Source organism: Anopheles stephensi, chromosome 2, assembly GCF_013141755.1.
Source record: "Anopheles stephensi strain Indian chromosome 2, UCI_ANSTEP_V1.0, whole genome shotgun sequence".
Lineage (NCBI taxonomy): Eukaryota > Metazoa > Arthropoda > Insecta > Diptera > Culicidae > Anopheles > Anopheles stephensi.
The window spans coordinates 17,222,362-17,242,925 of record NC_050202.1 but is presented as its reverse complement, the minus strand read 5'-3'; the positions used below and the strand labels follow the sequence as shown (position 1 = coordinate 17,242,925).

Genomic DNA, 20,564 nt, shown 5'->3' with positions numbered 1-20,564 from the left:
CTTTCTAAGTTTTTTTTTTTAACAAATTTAATACAAAAAAATGTTAAGGTCAATATCAATCTTTTGAACACATAAGAACGTAGAACTTGTTAGTCTTTAGTTTGTTTCATATGTTTTACTCGTAAAATATTTTATTTTTTCAAATATCACAAACAAGTCTATACACATTCAGTTGCTAATTATCACAGACACAGTTCTTTACCAACCATGGGCAGAGATACCACCGTAAGCGAGGTTTGGCGCATAGGACAGCACCTTGCCACCGTAGATCGGAGCTGGCTGAGCGATAATGCTCTTACCGTACACTGGCTCAGCGATCAGTGGCTTGGCCGAATAGATGGGCTCGGCGTACACATTCTTGGTGTAGATCGGCTCCGAAACGATGGTCTTGGCGTACGTTGGCTCAGCAATGATCGTCTTGCCGTACGTTGGCTCAGCAATGATGGTCTTGGCAATTGGACCATACGAGAGTGGCTTCGATTATTCGAAGTTATTCACCAGAGCTGGAGCCTGGTACAGAGAGTGAGGAGCAGCATAGGAGAGGGTTGGCAGAGGGTTGGTGAGAGCCAGAGGCTTGCTGACAACGATCGATGGAGCGGCCTGAGCGTATCCGTGGTACAGCTGGGGTTCCTGAAGGATGGTCTTGCTCAGCACCGGAGCTTGGTGCTTGATGACGTTGGAGTAGCTCACAGCCGGAGCATAGGACAGATGATCGTTCGGGATGTAGCCAGCGCTGACACAGGCCAGGGAAGCGACGATCAGGACGAACTGCAAAGGATTGAATCGTTTGAGTATTGAAGACACCAGGATCAGGAGGATAGATCGCGTTGACTTACTTTGGAAGCCATTGTTGAGGGAGGATGTACTTTGCTGAGGAACGCACGTTGAGTGATGCCCAAGAGGTCAGCTGATCGAGCTTTTATACCGAGTGTCTTTGTGCGAAAATTCGCCACAACAGGATGTGAGAGGGGCGTCAAATGGTGGCCATCAAATCAATCGCCAATTTGTTGCCATGAGTTTTCCGACGATGTGAGGCTAAATCATATATTCCTTCATTGCCTCATGGAGGTCTGATGAAATAAAATATCTATATAAAATGTGCATTCATGCACTGATTGCATTTGAGTAAAATTGTCTTAACTGACTTAAGAAGATGTTTAGAGCTTTTCATAATTATTTATAGAAAACTACAGTAATTAACTTAGTAACGACCTTAAGTAGCCAAAGCAATAATATCCGACTAAATATTCATTTTTTTTCTCATACTACAATTATAACTGAGCTTAATAGAAATATTCATATAGAGGGAGTCCGAATTTGATTTTCTAGAATAATGGCTGTAGCCAAGTAGATTTTTCCTGATAAAGCTCTACTGCACTGCACTAAGCATGCTAAAATAAATAAATAACAGTAAGCATCAATGAAGCACCCGTCTGGTCAGTTACACAACATTGGCAGAGATAAAATTCCGTCAGGAGGTAGCAGTGACTCTCCAGCTACCGGTGCACTGAGGCAATGAATTCTGCTTTCTCACATTGGACGCTTTAAATTTGTTATGAAGAAACCGGTATGTTTAGCGAAACGGCCTGGCCGTCCCTTACGAATAAAAAAATTGGAGTGTTTCCCGAGACTCCGCACGGAACGGTTCAGTTGTTTTGGACGCGAAAGAACACCCTCGTATGTAATTTTAATAATAATTTGATCGTCCTATACTTTTCATTACCATTTACAACCTGCTGTTGTAGTTTTTATTAGAAATTAATTAGTTTTCCAAAAGCAATACGGCCGGGCCGTCCTTAACCAATAAAAAAAGCTTTGCGAAAAGTAGAAAAATAAAAACAGAGGCGATAGTGGCGCCAGACTTCATACGACAGGACCGGGATTCAAATCCCATCCAAGATCGCCTCCCCGCACGCAGGATTGACTATCCAGCTACAGGTCACAAACCAAGTCACAAAGAGCCAGATATGTAGAGCCAGATATACAGCCAAGTCTCGTGGCTGTAGTGCCAAAGAAGAAGAAGAAGAATAGTAGTATAAATAAGTTTAATAAATGTACATAGTTTTCAAAAATGCAGGCAGATCGATTATTTCACCGTAAATCATATGGTAGGAATATAAAAAATTAACCAATACAATGCTAATAACATGCTCTAGTTTTTTGATAAAAATATCACATGAAAATCTAATAGCAATATCTACTTTTTAGGTAAGCTGATTGTGTTATCTAATAATTACTAATGGAGATAAGTGTCACACGGTTAGTGATCTGGATACTTTATTAGTAAGTGATCAGAAAGATTGTAAGTCCAACTTTTACGTGCTATGCGGCTTTCTAAGTTTTTTTATAGAAAATTTAATGGAAAAAATGTTGAGGTCAATATCAAACTTTTGAACACATAAGAACGTAGAACTCGTTAGATTTAGTTTGTTTCATACGGTTTACTCGTAAAATATTTTATTTTTTCAAATATCACAAACAAGTCTATACACATTCAGTTGTAAATTATCACAGACACAGTTCTTTACCAACCATGGGCGGAGATACCTCCGTAAGCGAGGTTTGGCGCATAAGACAGCACCTTGCCACCGTAGATCGGAGCTGGCTGAGCGATAATGCTCTTACCGTACACTGGCTCAGCAATGATCGTCTTGCCGTAGGTCGGCTCAGCATAGATCGTCTTGCCGTAAGTTGGCTCAGCAATGATCGTCTTGCCGTAAGTTGGCTCAGCAATGATCGTCTTGGCAATCGGACCATACGAGAGTGGCTTCGAGTATTCGATGTTCTTCACCAGAGCCGGAGCCTGGTACAGAGAGTGAGGAGCAGCATAGGAATGGGTTGGCAGAGGGTTGGTGAGAGCCAGAGGCTTGCTGACAACGATCGATGGAGCGGCCTGAGCGTATCCGTGGTACAGCTGGGGTTCCTGAAGGATGGTCTTGCTCAGCACCGGAGCTTGGTGCTTGATGACGTTGGAGTAGCTCACTGCCGGAGCAGAGGACAGATGATCGTTCGGGATGTAGCCAGCGCTGACACAGGCCAGGGAAGCGACGATCAGGACGAACTGCAAAGGATTGAATCGTTTGAGTATTGAAGACACCAGGATCAGGAGGATAGATCGCGTTGACTTACTTTGGAAGCCATTGTTGAGGGAGGATGTACTTTGCTGAGGAATGCACGTTGAGTGATGTCCAAGAGGTCAGCTGATCGAGCTTTTATACCGAGTGTCTTTGTGCGAAAATTCGCCACAACAGGATGTGAGAGGGCCGCCGTTTGAAAACAATGTCATAACTGAATGGCATCAAATGTGCGAGAAATTAACGTTTAACAGAGCGATGCCAACTGAAATGCACGGGCAGTTTTAAGAATTGTATTGTAGAACATGTATTATGTTTTGACCTACGAATTGCTTTCTTGATGTCTTGAATTAAAATATGTTAAGCTACCGTTAAGTTAAGCTTCTAATACATTTGTTATTATTGTAACAATGCTCAAAAATGATTTTCCATTTTTTTTTGGTTTGTTTAATTTTGTTAAGTTCTAATTTTATAATGGTTCAATCACTTAAATAAGCAATACAATTATACACGGAACGAATGAATAATTTATTATCAATATTATTTTGCGTCATGTATACAATTCTATGGTTTGGTATGTCAACTTAAAAGCATAACCGTATCAACGTTCCATTACAATAAAAACAAAAATCAAGTACAACTTGAACAATTATCTGTTGTTTCTTTGCTTTCGAAGCTATATCTATTATAGCAAGAAATGAAAATACTAACATCATTCCATACTAAATATCACATCGCACAACACAAAGAGTTTTTCAACCACGATCGTTAGGCGCCCCACCAACGTCTTATTGTTGCGAATTTTCGCACAAAGACACTCGGTATAAAAGCTCGATCAGCTGACCTCTTGGACATCACTCAACGTGCGTTCCTCAGCAAAGTACATCCTCCCTCAACAATGGCTTCCAAAGTAAGTCAACGCGATCCTTCCTATTGATCCTGGTGTCCTCAATACTCAAACGATTCAATCCTTTTCAGTTCTACCTGATCGTCGCTTCCCTGGCCTGTGTCAGCGCTGGCTACATCCCGAACGATCATCTGTCCTATGCTCCGGCTCTGAGCTACTCCAACGTCATCAAGCACCAAGCTCCGGTGCTGAGCAAGACCATCCTTCAGGAACCCCAGCTGTACCACGGATACGCTCAGGCCGCTCCATCGATCGTCGTCAGCAAGCCTCTGGCTCTCACCAACCCGCTGCCAACCCTTTCCTATGCTGCTCCTCACTCTCTGTACCAGGCTCCGGCTCTGGTGAAGAACATCGAATACTCGAAGCCACTCTCCTATGGTCCGATTGCCAAGACGATCATTGCTGAGCCAACTTACGGCAAGACGATCATTGCTGAGCCAACGTACGGCAAGACGATCATTGCTGAGCCATCCTACGGCAAGACGATCATTGCTGAGCCAACCTACGCCAAGACCATCGTTTCGGAGCCGATCTACACCAAGAATGTGTACGCCGAGCCCATCTATTCGGCCAAGCCACTGATCGCTGAGCCAGTGTACGGTAAGAGCATTATCGCTCAGCCAGCTCCGATCTACGGTGGCAAGGTGCTGTCCTATGCGCCAAACCTCGCTTACGGTGGTATCTCTGCCCATGGTTGGTAAAGAACTGTGTCTGTGATAATTAGCAACTGGATGTGTATAGACTTGATTGTGATATTTGAAAAAATAAAATATTTTACGAGTAAAACATATGAAACAAACTAAAGACTAGCAAGTTCTACGTTCTTATTAAATTTGTTAATAAAAAAAAACATAGAAAGCCGCATAGCTCGTAAAAGTTGGACTTACAATATTTCTGATCAGTTACTAATTGAGTCTCCAGATCACTAACCGTGTCACACTTATCTCAATTTGTAATTATTAGATAACACAATCAGCTTACCTAAAAATATTTCTATTAGGTTTTCATGTGATAATTTTATTTAAAAAAAACTAGAGCATGTTATTAGCATTATATTGGTTAATTTTTTATGTCTCTACCATGTGCTTTACGTTGAAACAATCGATCTGCCTGAACTTTTGAAAACTGTGTACATTTATTAAACTTATTTATAAAACTATTCTTCTTCTTCTTCTTTGGCACTACAGCCACGAGAGGCCTTGACCTAACATATCTGGCTCTTTGGGCCTTGGTTTGTGACCTGTAACAGGGTAGTCAATCCTGCGTACGGGGAGGCTGTCTTGGAAGGGATTTGAATCCCGGTCCTGTCGTATGAAGACTGGCGCCACTATCGCCTCTGTTTTTATTTTTCTACTCTTCGCAAAGCTTTTTTTATTCGTAAGGGACGGTCAGGCCGTATCGCTAAACACACCGGTTTCTTCATAACAAATTTAAGCGTCCAATATGAGAAAGCTATTTTGATGATCTGTCGCGATGTTAATCTTCATCCTTTCGTGGCATCTTCGTTGTTGGTGGTGCTTTATCGCTGGATAGTCATTCTTGTCTAAATTGAAGATGGTCTCTACAGCATCAAGATGTTATGTCCTGTACTTCCAGGATTCATTGCCTCAGTGCACCCGTAGTTGGAGAGTCACTGCTACGTCCTGACGGGATTTTATCTCTGCCACTGGTGTGTGACTGACCAGACTGGTGCTTCATTGATGCTTACTGTTATCTATTTATTTTAGGATGCTTAGTGCAGGGCAGTAGAGCTTTGGCAGGAAAAATCTACTTGAATACAGTCATTATTCTTGAAAATAAAATTCGGAATCCCTCTATATAGGTTTTTTTCCTATATGGCTCAGTTATACTTGTGGTATGAGAAAAAAAAAATACTTAGCCGGATAATCATTAATGTTTTGGCTACTTAAGGTCGTTACTAAGTTCATTACTGTAGTTTTTTATACATAATTATGAAAAGTTCTAAACATCTTCTTAAGTCAGTTAAGACAATTTTACTCAAATACAATCAGTGCATGAATGCACATTTAATATATTTTATTTCATCACACCTCCATGAGGCAATGAAGGAATATGTGATTTAACCTCACATCGTCGGAAAACTCATGGCATCAAATTGGCGATTGATTTGATGGCCACCATTTGACGCCCCTCTCACATCCTGTTGTGGCGAATTTTCGCACAAAGACACTCGGTATAAAAGCTCGATCAGCTGCTCTCTTGGACATCACTCAACGTGCATTCCTCAGCAAAGTACATCCTCCCTCAACAATGGCTTCCAAAGTAAGTCAACGCGATCTCTCCTCCTGATCCTGGTGTCCTTAATACTCAAACGGTTCAATCCTTTTCCAGTTCGTCCTGATCGTCGCTTCTCTGGCCTGTGTCAGCGCTGGCTACATCCCGAACGATCATCTGTCCTCTGCTCCGGCTGTGAGCTACTCCAACGTCATCAAGCACCAAGCTCTGGTGCTGAGCAAGACCATCCTTCAGGAACCCCAGCTGTACCACGGATACGCTCAGGCCGCTCCATCCATCGTCGTCAGCAAGCCTCTGGCTCTCACCAACCCTCTACCAGCCCTCTCCTATGCTGCACCTCACTCTCTGTACCAGGCTCCGGCTCTGGTGAAGAACTTCGAATACTCGAAGCCACTCTCGTATGGTCCGATTGCCAAGACCATCATTGCTGAGCCAACGTACGGCAAGACGATCATTGCTGAGCCAACTTACGGCAAGACGATCTATGCTGAGCCGACCTACGGCAAGACGATCATTGCTGAGCCGACCTACGCCAAGACCATCGTTTCGGAGCCGATCTACACCAAGAATGTGTACGCTGAGGCCATCTATCCGGCCAAGCCACTGATCGCTGAGCCAGTGTACGGTAAGAGCATTATCGCTCAGCCAGCTCCGATCTACGGCGGCAAGGTGCTGTCCTATGCACCAAACCTCGCTTACGGTGGTATCTCTGCCCGTGGTTGGTAAAGAACTGTGTCTGTGATAATACTTGTTTTAACATGTGAATTGTTGTGACTAATTGAAAATATAGTCTTGCGAGTATTTAGTACCACAAACCTTAATTTTTTCCTTCATATATTTTGTGAAAGAAATTGTAGCAATATATGTTTTTCATACTTCACTTTTGAATGAAAACATAAAGAGATACAAGCGGTTTAAATTCTTGAAAAATGTCTAAGATACCAACACTCACTTGGATCACATAAGAGTTGAATTTCAAAACGAATTTTAAATGTTTTCAACTAAATTGCGTCAACCGTTTGTGGCCAAATCATTAACTAAACGATTTGAATATTTGAAAAGCCACCCCAATGATTAAGCTCCATAACAAACACTTTGTAAAACGTTGAAGGTTAGTAAATGGCGATGTGGCGAGATTTGATAACAGGTTTGGCCCGGGTCTTTTAATTGCTCTTGAAAATGATAAGCGGCGAACCAAGGCGAATCATGGGAGGTGGAACGAATTAGATAATGAATTTTCATCTGCAAACTACCAAGTACCAAACCAAGCGTGGTCAATGTGGGTATCATCCGAATCTGAGACGTATAAAAAGGTAGAAAGGTATCGATACTGTCAACAGTGTCATCCGTGGCGTCTTCCGGTGCAGTGGAACTTTCTACCATACGCTCATCAGTTTGTCGTGCAGAATGAAATATCTTAACTTCCTGGTGAGAATAAGAGTTGGATAGTGTTTAGTGAACTGAAATTAATCTCTTTCTTGTTACTCTGCTCACAGATTGTACTGCTGATTGCCTGCGCGAATGAAGGATTAAGTGCGGCAGAGGAATCGAATGCTCCTGTTACGGCTAAAACGCACTACATTCCAACCGCTGTTAGCTATGTGAGCTTCGTGAGACACATCGTCCCAAAGCGAGTAGAACAATCGATGGGTCGTCCTAAGTCTTTCAATAAATATGCTCCAACAAGAAACTCCGTTCAAATCGATCAGCCCAGCATGGATATCATGTCACCAAGCAAAACAACTCAAAATCTTAGCTACTCCAACGGACAAACGGAAGTTCATCGAGAGCGTACTGCGCCGTACTACAAACCTGGAAGGCGACCAACGGCAAACGATTACCATCCTACCTATCCTACTACTGGGACTGCTGAACCGATTTATGTGCAGAGTAGAATCCCCCTCTCACCACGACCTGTTAGTGGGACTCGCCAAGGAAACAATCCTATGGTGATCGGAGTCCAACAGCCGGCCTATGTGACGCGGTACATACAGTACGGCGCCCTTCATCCTAGCTCGGTACGCAAAACGCTAACTTATGCTCCAAAGCTAGCGTATATTCCGCACAACTACCAGAGGGTGTGATGATTTCCATTAGTTCTAAGAGAAGCTAAAAAAGAGTGCAGAAATAAATAAAATACCCGCTTTGACAACTCTTCAACAGCAATACTAAGCACTCGATGCGTCACACCAAACCAAGCATAATTTGACGGCGAGTCAACGTTTGGCCTACATTAAAAACCCTTTAAAATTTCACCCTTCCCCCTAAACGCATTGTTTACAGCTGTGAAGCTCAATTCGTCAAGTCACGGTAGCTGTCCGGGCTGTCACATACACACCGTGTGGTTACAGCTGCAAATTCGTTTCACGCCTCCCGGAGCACCGGCAGCAGGTCTTTAATCAACCGATCAGCTCCGTTTCGGTGTGGTGACGACCCGGCGTGACCTTTGCGGTGGTAATGTTTCAGGTCGAAGTTGGTTTGTATTTAGCATTCTTGTTATGAATTTGCCAACCCGGCTAGACGGCCAAATTCCGTGAAGGTCTCGCGGAGGTCCATGACTGTCAGGTTGGTGTGTAAGAAGGAGTTACGAAATGCACAAAACAACTTTTGCCAGGCTCCCTTAAACTGCTAGAGAGGGTAAGAGGCAGTTTTTGCACTTAGAAATAGATTGATGGTTCGATTGAGATTGATACGTTGAATAAATAAATTGACATTCGTCTTTTTAGAACTTTGAAGTAGGGCAGTAAGTAGTCGTAAATGACGGGTCATTTAAAGCTGAATTTTGTGTGATTAAATTATTGGAATAAAACAAACCAATTTATTATAGGGTCATAATATGGGGTCTAATGTTTCAAGAAGAATTATAGTTCATGGAAAATTTTGATGGCCTTCCTACCAGTTTTTTTTGTGACTACGAATAGAATTTTAGTTAAAATGCAGACTAATTTGTTAGTTCAACTATTTTAACCTTTTCCGTCTCTTATGACGATCATCGTACACTAGACCCAGGACTAGATGCTTGCAGAAAAGCTTCAAAAGCGTGCTATGATTAAAATTTGAAGTCAAGAAGCTATATCATGGGGCGGTCCGGTGGCCGGGGCGATGGTGACGCCGGTCTACACACGGCAGGACAGGGGTTCAAATCCCATCTGAGTTAGTGAAGACAAACTATCCAACTATGCAGTATCAATAAGTCTAGTAAGCCAGAAAAAGCAGGCATGACCTTAAGAGGGTCGCTCGGTCAAGAAAGAAGAAGAAGAAGCAATATTATTTGCTTCAATAATATTTCAATAATATTTGCTTCAATATTTGCAATTTGTATCTACAAATTATAACTTGTGTAACAACACAGCACTAAATATAATAAGCAAATAAAACCTTAGGGAATTAGTAAGAATGGATGGACCACGAGAAATAACCTCTTAAGTTCCCGAGGAATAGGATTGGAACCTGGAAATACTGTTTAATATTTATCCATGACACATACCATTACTACTACTATCTAAAGAAGTAAAGAACGACCTGACCATATTGTTAAAGCCGCATGAGAAGTACCTGACACTAAAATTTAGGCCATATTTCATATGTCAGTTCACACGGCTTATGGTTTTCACACGGCAGTACCGGGAATCAAATCCCATCCTCTCCCCTAATAAGGTGCTATAAATCTTTCCGCCTCTCCGTACACAGGACTGACTATCCGGCTACGGGTAAAGTTCCCAAGACCAAGAACTCTGGAGGTTCAAAGCTGTCCTTTTTTTTATGAGAAAAAGGACACTGTAGGAAAAAATCTAGAAACAAATTAAATTCTACCAATAAATTGTCGACTTTGTCTTGGGCAGTGTTCAGAAAAGACTCACACTTTAGTAGCTAATCTGGGAAACTTTGTGAAGTACCGACTCTACCCAGTACTCATAACTGACGTACTTGCACGTACGCTGAGAGGACGTGTACAATATCAATCGCAACTATGACAATATCATCTGAGGACATCATAATAAAAGGTATTTGATTTCCCTGTCATCTGAAGTCGTTTCCATATCAACTAGCTTTGTTTGCCATTTAATCTAAGAAGCCTGCCATAAAAATTGATGCTTTTGCCTTATCAACTGAACAACCCTGTAATAAAGGGTACATGACATTTTAAAGTAAGAAAACTTTTTAATTCAATTATACCACTGTTATACTTAAGTTATAAATACTGATCCTCCAAACCACTATAAAAAAGCTGCAGATCATAATCATGACTGCTTAATGATCAACCAAATATAATCCAAATAAACCTTTCTGCTACACCCGGAGGCGATGGGGGAATGATTCTAGCTTACGCTTGTTGTGCCCCCTTAGCATTTCCGTTGCTGTTGCAGGTTGCAAAAAAAACTTCAAGGATAGATGGTTCACCGCTTCCGAAATCCGGTTTTGATCTCCCCCCCTCACACTGTCCATGAAATTCGCGCTGCAGATTCCCTTTCAATCGTTGAAGATGACCGTTGAATGTGTTAACGGAGGAGCACTGTTTCATCCTTGGTGGTTGTGGCCGGCCCAACCGGTAGCCCTGCTACACTTTCAATCGCTGCACGGTACGCTACACGGACCTTCAAGGTGAACCAGTTATCCTGAAGGCACTAAGGGCACCGGGACCGAGCAGGCTTTAGTTTTGCCCTGAAATCCCAAGCTCATCGAGCAGCGTGTGGTGTCCTGTGGTCCAGTAATCCAGTTTCTTTACGCTCCGTCACAAACCTGTTTATCTGTCGCCGCTATTCGATGGGACAGACCGGCGGGTACCGGCCAAATGGTAACTGCTGTTACCGGGCGCACTTTTACTTTCCTTGGTACAAAAACCGAAAATTACCATCACCAGCTATCACACCAACGGTGAGAGTACACCGTCGTCGATCATGTGTCGCCATGTTTTAAGGCATTTTTGATTACCCCAAAAAATGCTTAAGATCATTCGGCTTCGAGCAGCCGAATGATCGACCATTTTAAGAGGAAAACCAAAACCTACCACAAACCCGCACCACCCCCCACAATCTGTCCACACATAAGCGTGATTGTGCAGCTTTCGGGAACCAAGGTTTTCAAGGTTGATGTCCGCCGGCTGATTTCTGTCGGTCGGTTCCGAACCACCGAAAGCGAACGAAAGCGAATGAAAACTGCGGGCGCTTGCCGTGCAGCGCTCCCTGGGAAGAAAGTGGCACGCACCGAAAGTGACACGCGATTGAACTCCGAGCTCAACGTGACGTAACGGCCAAAAGGGTCGCCACGCTGGTGGAAACCGGTCGGATGCGACCTAATTATTTCGAATCATACGGAATCATACTCGGGCGGGCTGGCTTGGCTGGCTGGTTTGTCGCTGCGAAGGTGGATGCTGGTATGGACACTGATTGAACCGCCTCGTTTTTTTTTTGGTGGGGGGTAGGGGGGGGGGCTAAATAAAGCTGACGAGATTGTGATTACGGAGCACAGATTTCGGTATTTTTATCGTTTAGCCGGTATGGTCGGTGCTTGCTGGCCATTAAAAGGTCAACAAGAATGTTCGTTAAATGGAATGAGTTTCCAGTTTTATCCATTCAATATGTAACCAAATAAAATCTGAATGTTTAAAAATAGAATAAGCAATAAGATAGTATTTTGAGCAAGATAAAAAAATGTATCCTTTGAATTAAATGCAGTGACAGAACTGGACAAGAACTCGTGCAGCATCATATTGGTCAATAATCTTAGCGCCTAACAGTACTCTACCAGATACAAACAGTAAAGTGGTAGCGATATTCTTCTTCTTCTTCCTTGGCACTACAACCTCGAGAGGTCTCGGCCTGCCATTTCTGGCTTTCTGTGACTTGATTTTACCCGTAGCATAGTAGTCAGCCCTGCGTACGGGGAGGCGGTCTGGATGGGATTTGAACCCCGGTCCTGCCATGTGAAGACCGGCGCCGTTATCGCCTCGGCCACCGTACCGCCCCAATTAGTCAGCGTATTAGTCAGCCCTATCTTCTCATCCTTTGTCCTCGACGCTGTAGAAGATACTTCTGATGCCGTACCGTACCGCCCCAATTAGTCAGCGTATTAGTCAGCCCTATCTTCTCATCCTTTGTCCTCGACGCTGTAGAAGATACTTCTGATGTCAAGGTCTTGGTAGTTTAGGCGACAATGACTTAACTATCGATTATCATATTAGCTCCAAGATTGTGGAGAACGCTGCGCATGATTAAGTTTACCGAGATCTGGAGTATTGTTCAGAGATTTCGTATCCTCACGATGAGGAACAAATTTTTCTAGACCAAATATTGAAAAAATCCCATGCTATGGAGGCAAAATCTCCAAAGGACATTTTTTTTTTCTTGATCCTCATTGCATCAGGTCCTTCTTTTCGACGTAAGATGGTACCATATTTAACTCTTTGACTTCTTGTTCAGAACCAAAAGCTCAGAATCTTTGTTGGCTGTGAAGGACTCTAAGTCACTCTCTATTCTCATATAAGATAACTCATCAAAATTCTCTAAGTTCCTTGTAGATTGATCGGTTTCGTACCTCGATTTAACTTACTTACTTAACTGGCGCAAAAACCGCTACTACAATCCTCGATATCACTCACGGTCTAGCTCCGTCGTCGGCCAATCCATTATCCAGGTCATTCTGGTGGACGCATCAACGCCATCGTTCCATCTCAATTTGAACCTAACACGCCTCCTTTGTCCATGTGGATGGTCTAAAAGGACTCTACGAGTTGGGTCGTCCGGTGCCGTTCTCATGACATGACCAGCCCACCGGAGCCTGGCGAGTCTAGTTGTAGTGCCAAAGAAGAAGAAGACCAGCCCGTCGAAGCCAGGTGAGATGATCGTACAGCTCGTACAGCACGTCATTGGAGCGGATCATGTATTGTGCATCTAAACGTACGGGGTCAAAAGACCTTCTGATCATCTTCCTCTCGAACGTCACTAAAAGGGTTTCGTCTGTTTTGAACAGAGTCCATGTCTCAGAATACTGAACCTATAAATGTTCTATACGGAGAAAGGGAAGTTTCCTCAGGCTATAGTATAACCGGTTGGCAGACAGCACCCTTGCGGTTAAATCAATATCAATGTTGTGGTCGAATTAAAATTTTAAACCTGGTCAACAACACAGAGATCGTGCATCAAATCTCATTAATGCAGGTCTGCTTGTAGTAAGAAATGAAGTCATTATAGGCAATCTGTTTATCTCGCAGTAATTACCTCAAGCAGTTTCCGAATAATATGATTAATCATTGATAACGTATTGACAGTTTGTTACCAACTGCTGTCATCCAACCGTTATCATAAAACACCACCTGAAAGATGATACATAACGCGCAATCCGATCAGGTTTCTGTTCCAATCGATGCACGGTTACGGCCACTGCTCTTTTTTTTCTCCTTTACTTTTATCATCACCAACCGGATAGAGATTGAACAATCGAACAACATTTCCAAATCGAACTGCAGTCGCCGTTTCTTTTGCACCGGCTTTTGTTTTTTGTTATGTCCAACAGTTTCTACCAATCTGCAAATGAAAAACAAAATTGATCTCATGGTTTATTAAATTTTTCGCACATTTGTTTTGCCTCTTTTTTGTTTCCTTCTCGCTTAAATCACGCCTCCTTAGCGTCACGATGTTTGGCACTTCTCCTGAGTTCGCAAAAGCTTTCCTTCTTCGTTCGAATTCGCTTCATCTATCGTCGTCTGAGCGAAATGTCACATTCTCGATGAGCTGTCGGGTGTGAAATTTATTTTCGTCGTGCGTATTAGGTGTACCAACAATGCACGCCAAGCAACAGCAACCTGGTCGGCTTTCGTGTCCTCGGATGTTTAGTTGCGGGATTTGCCCACTTTGAGTGAGGTGCGGTGGGCTGTGGATATGTATTGCAGAGGCAGACAGCGTAACGAGTGCAGCCGAAAATTGATGAAATGATACAGGTGGCACAGAGCTGGGGATGGATCGTACGCTGCAAGTGTTGCACTTGAAATCTAAACGGATTTTTTCGCAAATTGGCTCCACTTAGGAAAGGTATCGGCTGGCATTGGAGGCTCATTGGAGTTAGCTAGGTGTTTTGTCTTGCTAGAGAAAAGACGTTACATTAAGGCTGGGACTTGCAGCATGATAAAGAAATGAGTTAGAGACAAAGACAAAAACCAGTTGGACGAACGGTTCCCAGGACATAAAGAGCAATTATTGATACATGTCCTTCATCTTCCATTATCCCATAAGTTCGATCATAATTGTCCCTTAATTGATCCTCAATCCATCCTTCTTTCCATCGCTGCCACAAGTCATCGCGATCGTGTTTGTTTTCATTCATCAGCTCTTAAGCGCTACAATGTAAGGGGCCTGTAACGATTGAAATAAATCCTCCCCATCGGCAGACATTTCATCCCACCGATCTGCACCCTTATTTTCACCTAACCGCGATCACTCCCCGATTCCCGAGACGCCAACTCGCGCTCGCACACTCGTGTTTGTGTCAATGTCAAGAGGCGTAGTACACTACACAGCTCGGTAAAAGTCACTCACAGCACAGTGTCGAGTGTTGAGCGCACTTAAACGTGGCCGCCTTTTCGCCCGATCAAGTGACTCATCTCCTCAACACTGATGCTGTCCGGTAACTGCTTTCGTTCCTAGCAATAAGTTCGCATTTTTATGATTAATTACGCGTGTGGACAAGTGGCTCCACGCTAGCTCTACAGAGTGGGGTGAGAGTGGTTCGTCGCAAGGTCGAGCGCGTGTTGCGCGATCTTGGGACCACACCACGATCATTAGGCTTAGCGTGCTTAGACTTAGACTCGTGGTGTGTGATGGTTGATTTGCGTGCTGCCAAGGGAGCAATGTCCTTGGTGAGCGGTCGGGTCGTATCGGTGAAAGGTTCCGGTTCTAGGTGGCCCGGTCCGAGTTCCGGATGTGGGAAACATAAATTAGACAAAAATATTGGCCATTCAAAAGCTCTTGGGGCAGTTAGGACGGTTTGGATCTTGAACCAATCTAGTGCTGCTCGATATGACCGATCGAATGCGTTCCGGAAATCTATAAACCGCGACCGGTTCTAATGCATTGTGCGGTAGTTTTATTGGTGCCACCTCAGCTACAATAAAGCTGATTTTGGGGTTAGAAAAATAAAGCTGAAATTAGTAGATGCTATTTTTAAAATGGTCTGTCGCCCACATGGGCCGTTGGTGAATTATGACAAAGGTAGGCATTATAATTAGGGAAATAAAGCTTTCTGTATCTCTCAGCAGGAAAAAATAGGAAACTTCTTCTAGGAGCGATAGAAGCTGTCAGCAGACGGTGTTCATTTGAGATCATTTTTGTTCATTTTCGAGTCTAAAGTAAATCTATTTCTTTTAAGCTGTTTGGGTAATGGTCAAGGGTTTTTTTTATTCGAAGAGTTATTGCAATTGTTTGAAGACACAAATTCTCTAATATTAATGCTCTTAGTTGTAGCAAAAAATCTCTCTTCTTCTTTCTTGGCCCAACGATCTCTCATGGTCATGTTTGCCATTTCTGGCATTACATGACAGATGAGATTTGAACATCGGTGCTGCCGTGTGAAGACCGGCGCCATTGACGCATCAGAAACCGGTGGCCCTTACGACATACAAGATATTTAAAACTTGACACTTGAATATTTCTGATTTAGCTATTTCAGAAATATCATTCAAATTACATAAAATTTGATAAACTAAATTAATATTCATCCAGCCGTCGCACTTGAATTAAAAATAATTGTGAATAATTAAAATAATATACAAGTAAGAAAATATTGAAAACTTTCTTAAAACATTCTTCATGGTATACTATCAATAATACATAATAATACATACACTGTGACAGTATAATAGAAATAGTGATCTCAGGAAGTCCTCAGGAGTTTTGAATCCAACCACTGCTCCAGTAAAATCAACCACCAGGAAACCACCATTTGTAGACAAAGGATCAATTTGTTCAGCGGTATAACAGCGACCAAAGTCATTCCGTTACACAGCAAGGGACACGATGTAAAATCCCACCAACCTTCGGTCACACACCGAATCCACCATGCGAATGCCCTGCAGCCAAAAACCATTCCACACAATGCACCAACGGTGTTTGGTGGTTTGTTGATGACGATAGGGTGTCTTAAGTCTGTAACATGGCACACATTCGCGTTATACAACCTCGTAATGTTTGACATTCAGCACCGCAGGACAATGCTGAGGGTTGTGCCGTTCTGTGTCGGAGAAAACTGTGCCACCAGCTTGGATCTGGCACCAGCAACACACCGTGCCATTTATTGATGTCGCAAAATCTCGATAAATGTTTCCTTTTTTTTTCGCTCCCCACGCTCTTAAACTCCAGTTCCTCCAGTTCTCGCGTTCCTGCGAAGATGGCGGTGAATAGGTGTTAAATTTGTATGAATTATAATTATGAATAATGTATGCAGAGGGTTTCGGTTACACGCGCATCAACCGTGCACTAGACGAGCGTGGTGTCGAGAAGGTGTTTGGTCGGTGTAGTGGTTGTGCAATTTCGAATCACACCAATGACTGCATTCGATCATTCTTTCACCAGCATCCTCCAGACTTTGTCAGTTGTCTATTGCCCCGCGGGTGGGTCTCTCGAAGCAGCAAACCCTCGGACGAATTAATTTAAATGACACGAGGCCCTTTTTCCTTGAGCAAGCACAGTTCATAGTTGCACAACGGGGTACAGCGCCTCTGGTAGAGTATGATTAATGCAAAGGGAGACCACAAAGAAAGCCCTTACCAGATTGAAGGACTTGTTGGAAGCTGCATGACAGGTGGATTAAGGGTATTAGGCCTATACATTACTTATCCACCAGTCGATCAAGGCTCGAAGACTAGCCGACAAATGGGGTGATGTATTAATGAAATAGTGGAATGCTACCTAAACCCTGTCTGTTTGAGTTGAACATTCAATTAATCCTAACCTCAAAGCCCATGAGGTTGCTGATGTGATCAAATTTAAGGAAACACGCTTAATAATGTGTTTTTAGCTTGCCCAATAAACTAAACGACATGTTCCTATTAATGGTTCGTTCCTCTCAGGAAACCACGTTGACAGAGTGCGATCGTAAAAGCGAAATGACTTCCTAATGTTCGCGCCACTTTCAAGGAGATCAAACTACAACAACAACAACATCAGTCCCCGCCAAAAAAAAAGGAGGAACAAGTTTCATCTCAGATCAGCTGCGTACCACCATCTGTGGCCATCCGCTCAGACATTGACATTGAACTCGAAACGGCCGGTACGGGCCGTCTGCCATCAACCACCGAAACCGGTTACAGGCTCATCTGCACAAAATGAAGATGTACCCACCGCTAACCAGTTGCCGGCATCCAAATAAGTGCCTCGAGTGGATGAATCAGCTGTTGGAGTCGTCCTGCCGGTGGACGAAGCGGTGGAGTGGTGACCCGGGCGCATCTTAACCGTAATCATCCGTCGTTACCCTTGCGGCGTCGCCTCGGTTCCGATCGAGTGACGTTCGGAGGATGAGTTGAACGAACGCGTGCCAGCGTTACTGATCGCTGCTTCTTCGATCAATTATGCAACAAACCGTGTGCAGTTTTGGAGGCTCGACCACGGCGACACCGAAGAAGATGGTGGAATATGTTAATCAACTCTGAACGATAAACCGGCGAGTGACATTAATTAGACTGCTAATAGCTTATGGTTGATTTTTATGCTTATATGAGCGCTTTTGATTGATAAAGAACGTAGATGCGGGGTGTTGTATAATGTTGCCGCTCACCGGAGTTGAGAAAGCCATTATAAAGCCACCAGATGATACACACCTTGGCAGGTGCCATCAAGCGTCAATTTACAGTCACGTAAACGTTAGTCAAAAATGCTTTGATGTTGTTCGAGGTCAGTTTGAAGAAAATTTTAAAATCGCATCAAATAATAGTGGGACACGGAATTATAATCGTTCTCCACAGTTCTCCCACCCAGCCCACCCATCAATCGTTTGTTGATTGTGGAAAAGTGTCGAAAAGCTCCCAAGAAACGCGGACCTTTTGGATTTCCCCCCAGTCAAGGTCCACTCTAGCCAGCTTGACAAACGCCCGTGTAAATGTCGCCTAAACATCCAAAAAAAGCCGATGGGTTCGCACCCGCTGATTGTTTTTGGAAGGTTCGAAAGCTATTATATTGTTTTACAAATGGCGTTACCTTCGGAAATAATTGGTTGAGGGGAGATAGAAATAATAATTGTGAGAGAAACAAAGTAGCTTGAATTTGGTTGAATTCTTCGTCGCGTCGAGATGGGTTGTAAATGTAAGCGAACCACGAAGAAGCGACGATCGTGTACAGATGGTTTGATCGTCGTTAGCTTTGGGGGTTGGCTACTAGATATTTATCTGAAGTGCAGGATGTCAGATTCACTCCAACTCTGCCTGGGAAATATCGGATTCGAATCCGAGCAACCTCCGGAGTCTACTATGATGTTCTGAATCATTTGATGGGCCTCGAGTAAGTTCAGAGAATAATTCCAGTTAATCCAAAATTAACTCCAGAGCAACTTCTGAGTAACTAATTCCTTATCCGGCGGTTCGGCAGCATAGGCGACAGCGGCGCCGGTCTTCACACGGCAGAACCGAGGTTCAAATCCCATTAAGACCACCTCCTCGTACACAGAGCTGACTACTTTGCTACGGGTAAAATAAGTCTCAAAAAGCCAGGAATATGGCAGGCCGAGACCTCTCAAGGTTGTAGTGCCAAGGAAGAAGAAGAAGAAGACGTTGATGCGTCCTCAAGAATGACCAGAATAATGGATAATGGAATCACTCCAACTTAATTCGTATCCTATAAAGCCTTTATGAGCTGGGTTGTCCGGTGCCTTTCTCATGACATGACCAGTCCACCAGACCTCGCGAGTTTCATTCACTGCACGATGGTGAGATAATCGTACAGCTCGTAGAGGTTCCTCCATTGTCTTTTCACTCATATGAAGGCTCCGAGGCTCCGTCTCGTAGGTCTCGCTCTCAACCCAACTATATCTCCGATGTGACACGTTCAGACCATATTGTCGCTAAATTAATTTTATTTAGAAAGAGATCATTCTCCCGTACTGCAAACTAATTTAAAAATTATCATCTTAAAATTACATCTCTCCACCACATAAGGTAGAGGGCAATTTATTACGGACGCAGTGCTACGCTGTACACTTACCACCCAGCAGCGGTACAGCGCACTGTTTGCTACATGTATCCACAATGTTTATCCTCCTACCCTATCTTGTACACGGCACCATTTTTGGCACTGCTACGGCAATCTGTCAACTGCGAAAGGTGCGTACATGTGGCCTTGAGAATTAACGAAACAACAACAAAAAACCGTCGAGGCAAATTGCGTCCGTTGCGTCACACCATTGCTCTGTGGCACGAATTCTCACCGAAAGCGAAATTTTCTGTTGACAGATATTTCTGGACCAGTACAAGGAAGGATCACCAACACCAATTAGAAGCGATCAAAGCGCGGTGGTTTCGTGCCACGAGCGTGTAGGTCATCTCATTTCCTCTACATATGTTTTACCCTTCGCAACAGCACGCAGCATCTTCACGCATTCCTTCTGCGTCCGGTAATTGCGTGAACTCCCTTCACATCGACGCCACAACGATGCGGAACGGAGATTTATGGAACGCTTAACGTCCGGGCGTTATTAGAAAACTGATCGAAAAGATCGCCGCGATCGATAGACAGCCAAGAACGCTAGCTTGAGGGGTAATTAACCTTTGGTACTACATTGTTTAGAGGAGTTTATATTTGCGTCTTGTATGTGTGCGTGTGTCTAGCCTTATGGTTTCGATTTCATCTGTCACCGTAGCGTGACGTCACGGATTATGGATCATCACCCCCACCAATCTGGGGCACACACACAGCAACTGAAGGATCAATCTCGCTATCCCATCCAAAAAATCGAAAGACTGCACCAGCAAGCGACGAACCTCCAACCACCTTGCTGTGGCAATAAAAATCGACTAACAAGCTTGCGACAAATATAAACAATCGACCAAAAGAAGACAAAAAAAAAGACACATAAATAATGCCCGTAAACTTCAGCTGCAAATGTAAGGGGCAAATGCCTGGTGGGTATAGGAGACGATTAAGAGACGCAAACGTAAAACCGACACAAAACCTCCAAAATTCACTAACGAACGGTAGAGCTCTCCGATTGGAATTCTTCAGCTGTGGTAGGTGAGAAATTGCCATCGCGATCGCTCTGGTGTCCCATCCGATCCGGCGATCGCCAAGGCGGTGGGAAGGGATTCCGAAAATCCGTAAACACTGCCTACCAACTCCAACTTCATCTCCGTC

The 20,564-nt window shown here is 43.6% G+C and overlaps 6 protein-coding genes across 7 annotated transcripts in view; 3 read left to right on the top strand and 3 right to left on the bottom strand.

The window, feature by feature from the left end:
• The window catches only part of LOC118507317 (adhesive plaque matrix protein-like), a 49,254-nt gene that overhangs the window by 4,723 nt on the left and 23,967 nt on the right, over positions 1-20,564 (bottom strand). The gene's annotated exons all lie outside the window — the stretch shown is intronic.
• On the bottom strand, positions 90-465 carry LOC118506306 (adhesive plaque matrix protein-like; the record flags this gene model as incomplete). The annotated part of the gene is made up of 1 exon (XM_036043254.1): positions 90-465. A coding segment is annotated over one exon (267 nt), but the record flags the coding sequence as incomplete, so codon positions are not given.
• Positions 2,422-3,208, bottom strand: LOC118507333 (adhesive plaque matrix protein-like). Its single transcript, XM_036045722.1, has 2 exons — positions 3,130-3,208; positions 2,422-3,061 (listed from the first exon to the last, which is right to left on the bottom strand). The coding sequence occupies exons 1-2, from the start codon at positions 3,139-3,141 to the stop codon at positions 2,525-2,527; spliced, it is 549 nt and encodes a 182-aa protein (XP_035901615.1). The 5' UTR covers positions 3,142-3,208; the 3' UTR covers positions 2,422-2,524.
• Positions 3,879-4,779, top strand: LOC118507324 (adhesive plaque matrix protein-like). The gene is made up of 2 exons (XM_036045713.1): positions 3,879-3,984; positions 4,053-4,779. The coding sequence occupies exons 1-2, from the start codon at positions 3,973-3,975 to the stop codon at positions 4,680-4,682; spliced, it is 642 nt and encodes a 213-aa protein (XP_035901606.1). The 5' UTR covers positions 3,879-3,972; the 3' UTR covers positions 4,683-4,779.
• On the top strand, positions 5,960-7,060 carry LOC118507323 (adhesive plaque matrix protein-like). 2 transcript variants are annotated; one of them, XM_036045712.1, is made up of 3 exons: positions 5,960-6,264; positions 6,334-6,819; positions 6,853-7,060. In XM_036045712.1, exons 1-3 carry the CDS (start codon positions 6,253-6,255, stop codon positions 6,961-6,963), a joined length of 609 nt encoding a protein of 202 aa, XP_035901605.1. In that variant the 5' UTR covers positions 5,960-6,252; the 3' UTR covers positions 6,964-7,060. The 2 variants fall into 2 exon arrangements, with proteins under 2 accessions (XP_035901605.1, XP_035901603.1); XM_036045710.1 differs by having other exon boundaries at positions 5,963-6,264; positions 6,334-7,060.
• LOC118507328 (DNA-directed RNA polymerase II subunit RPB1-like) lies at positions 7,138-8,993 on the top strand. Its single transcript, XM_036045717.1, has 2 exons — positions 7,138-7,665; positions 7,734-8,993. Exons 1-2 carry the CDS (start codon positions 7,645-7,647, stop codon positions 8,319-8,321), a joined length of 609 nt encoding a protein of 202 aa, XP_035901610.1. The 5' UTR covers positions 7,138-7,644; the 3' UTR covers positions 8,322-8,993.

Coding starts and splice junctions, on each gene's coding strand:
- LOC118507328 (XM_036045717.1), top strand. CDS start 7,645: ATGAAATATCTTAACTTCCTG. Junction 7,666..7,733: donor TGAAATATCTTAACTTCCTG/GTGAGAATAAGA, acceptor CTCTGCTCACAG/ATTGTACTGCTGATTGCCTG.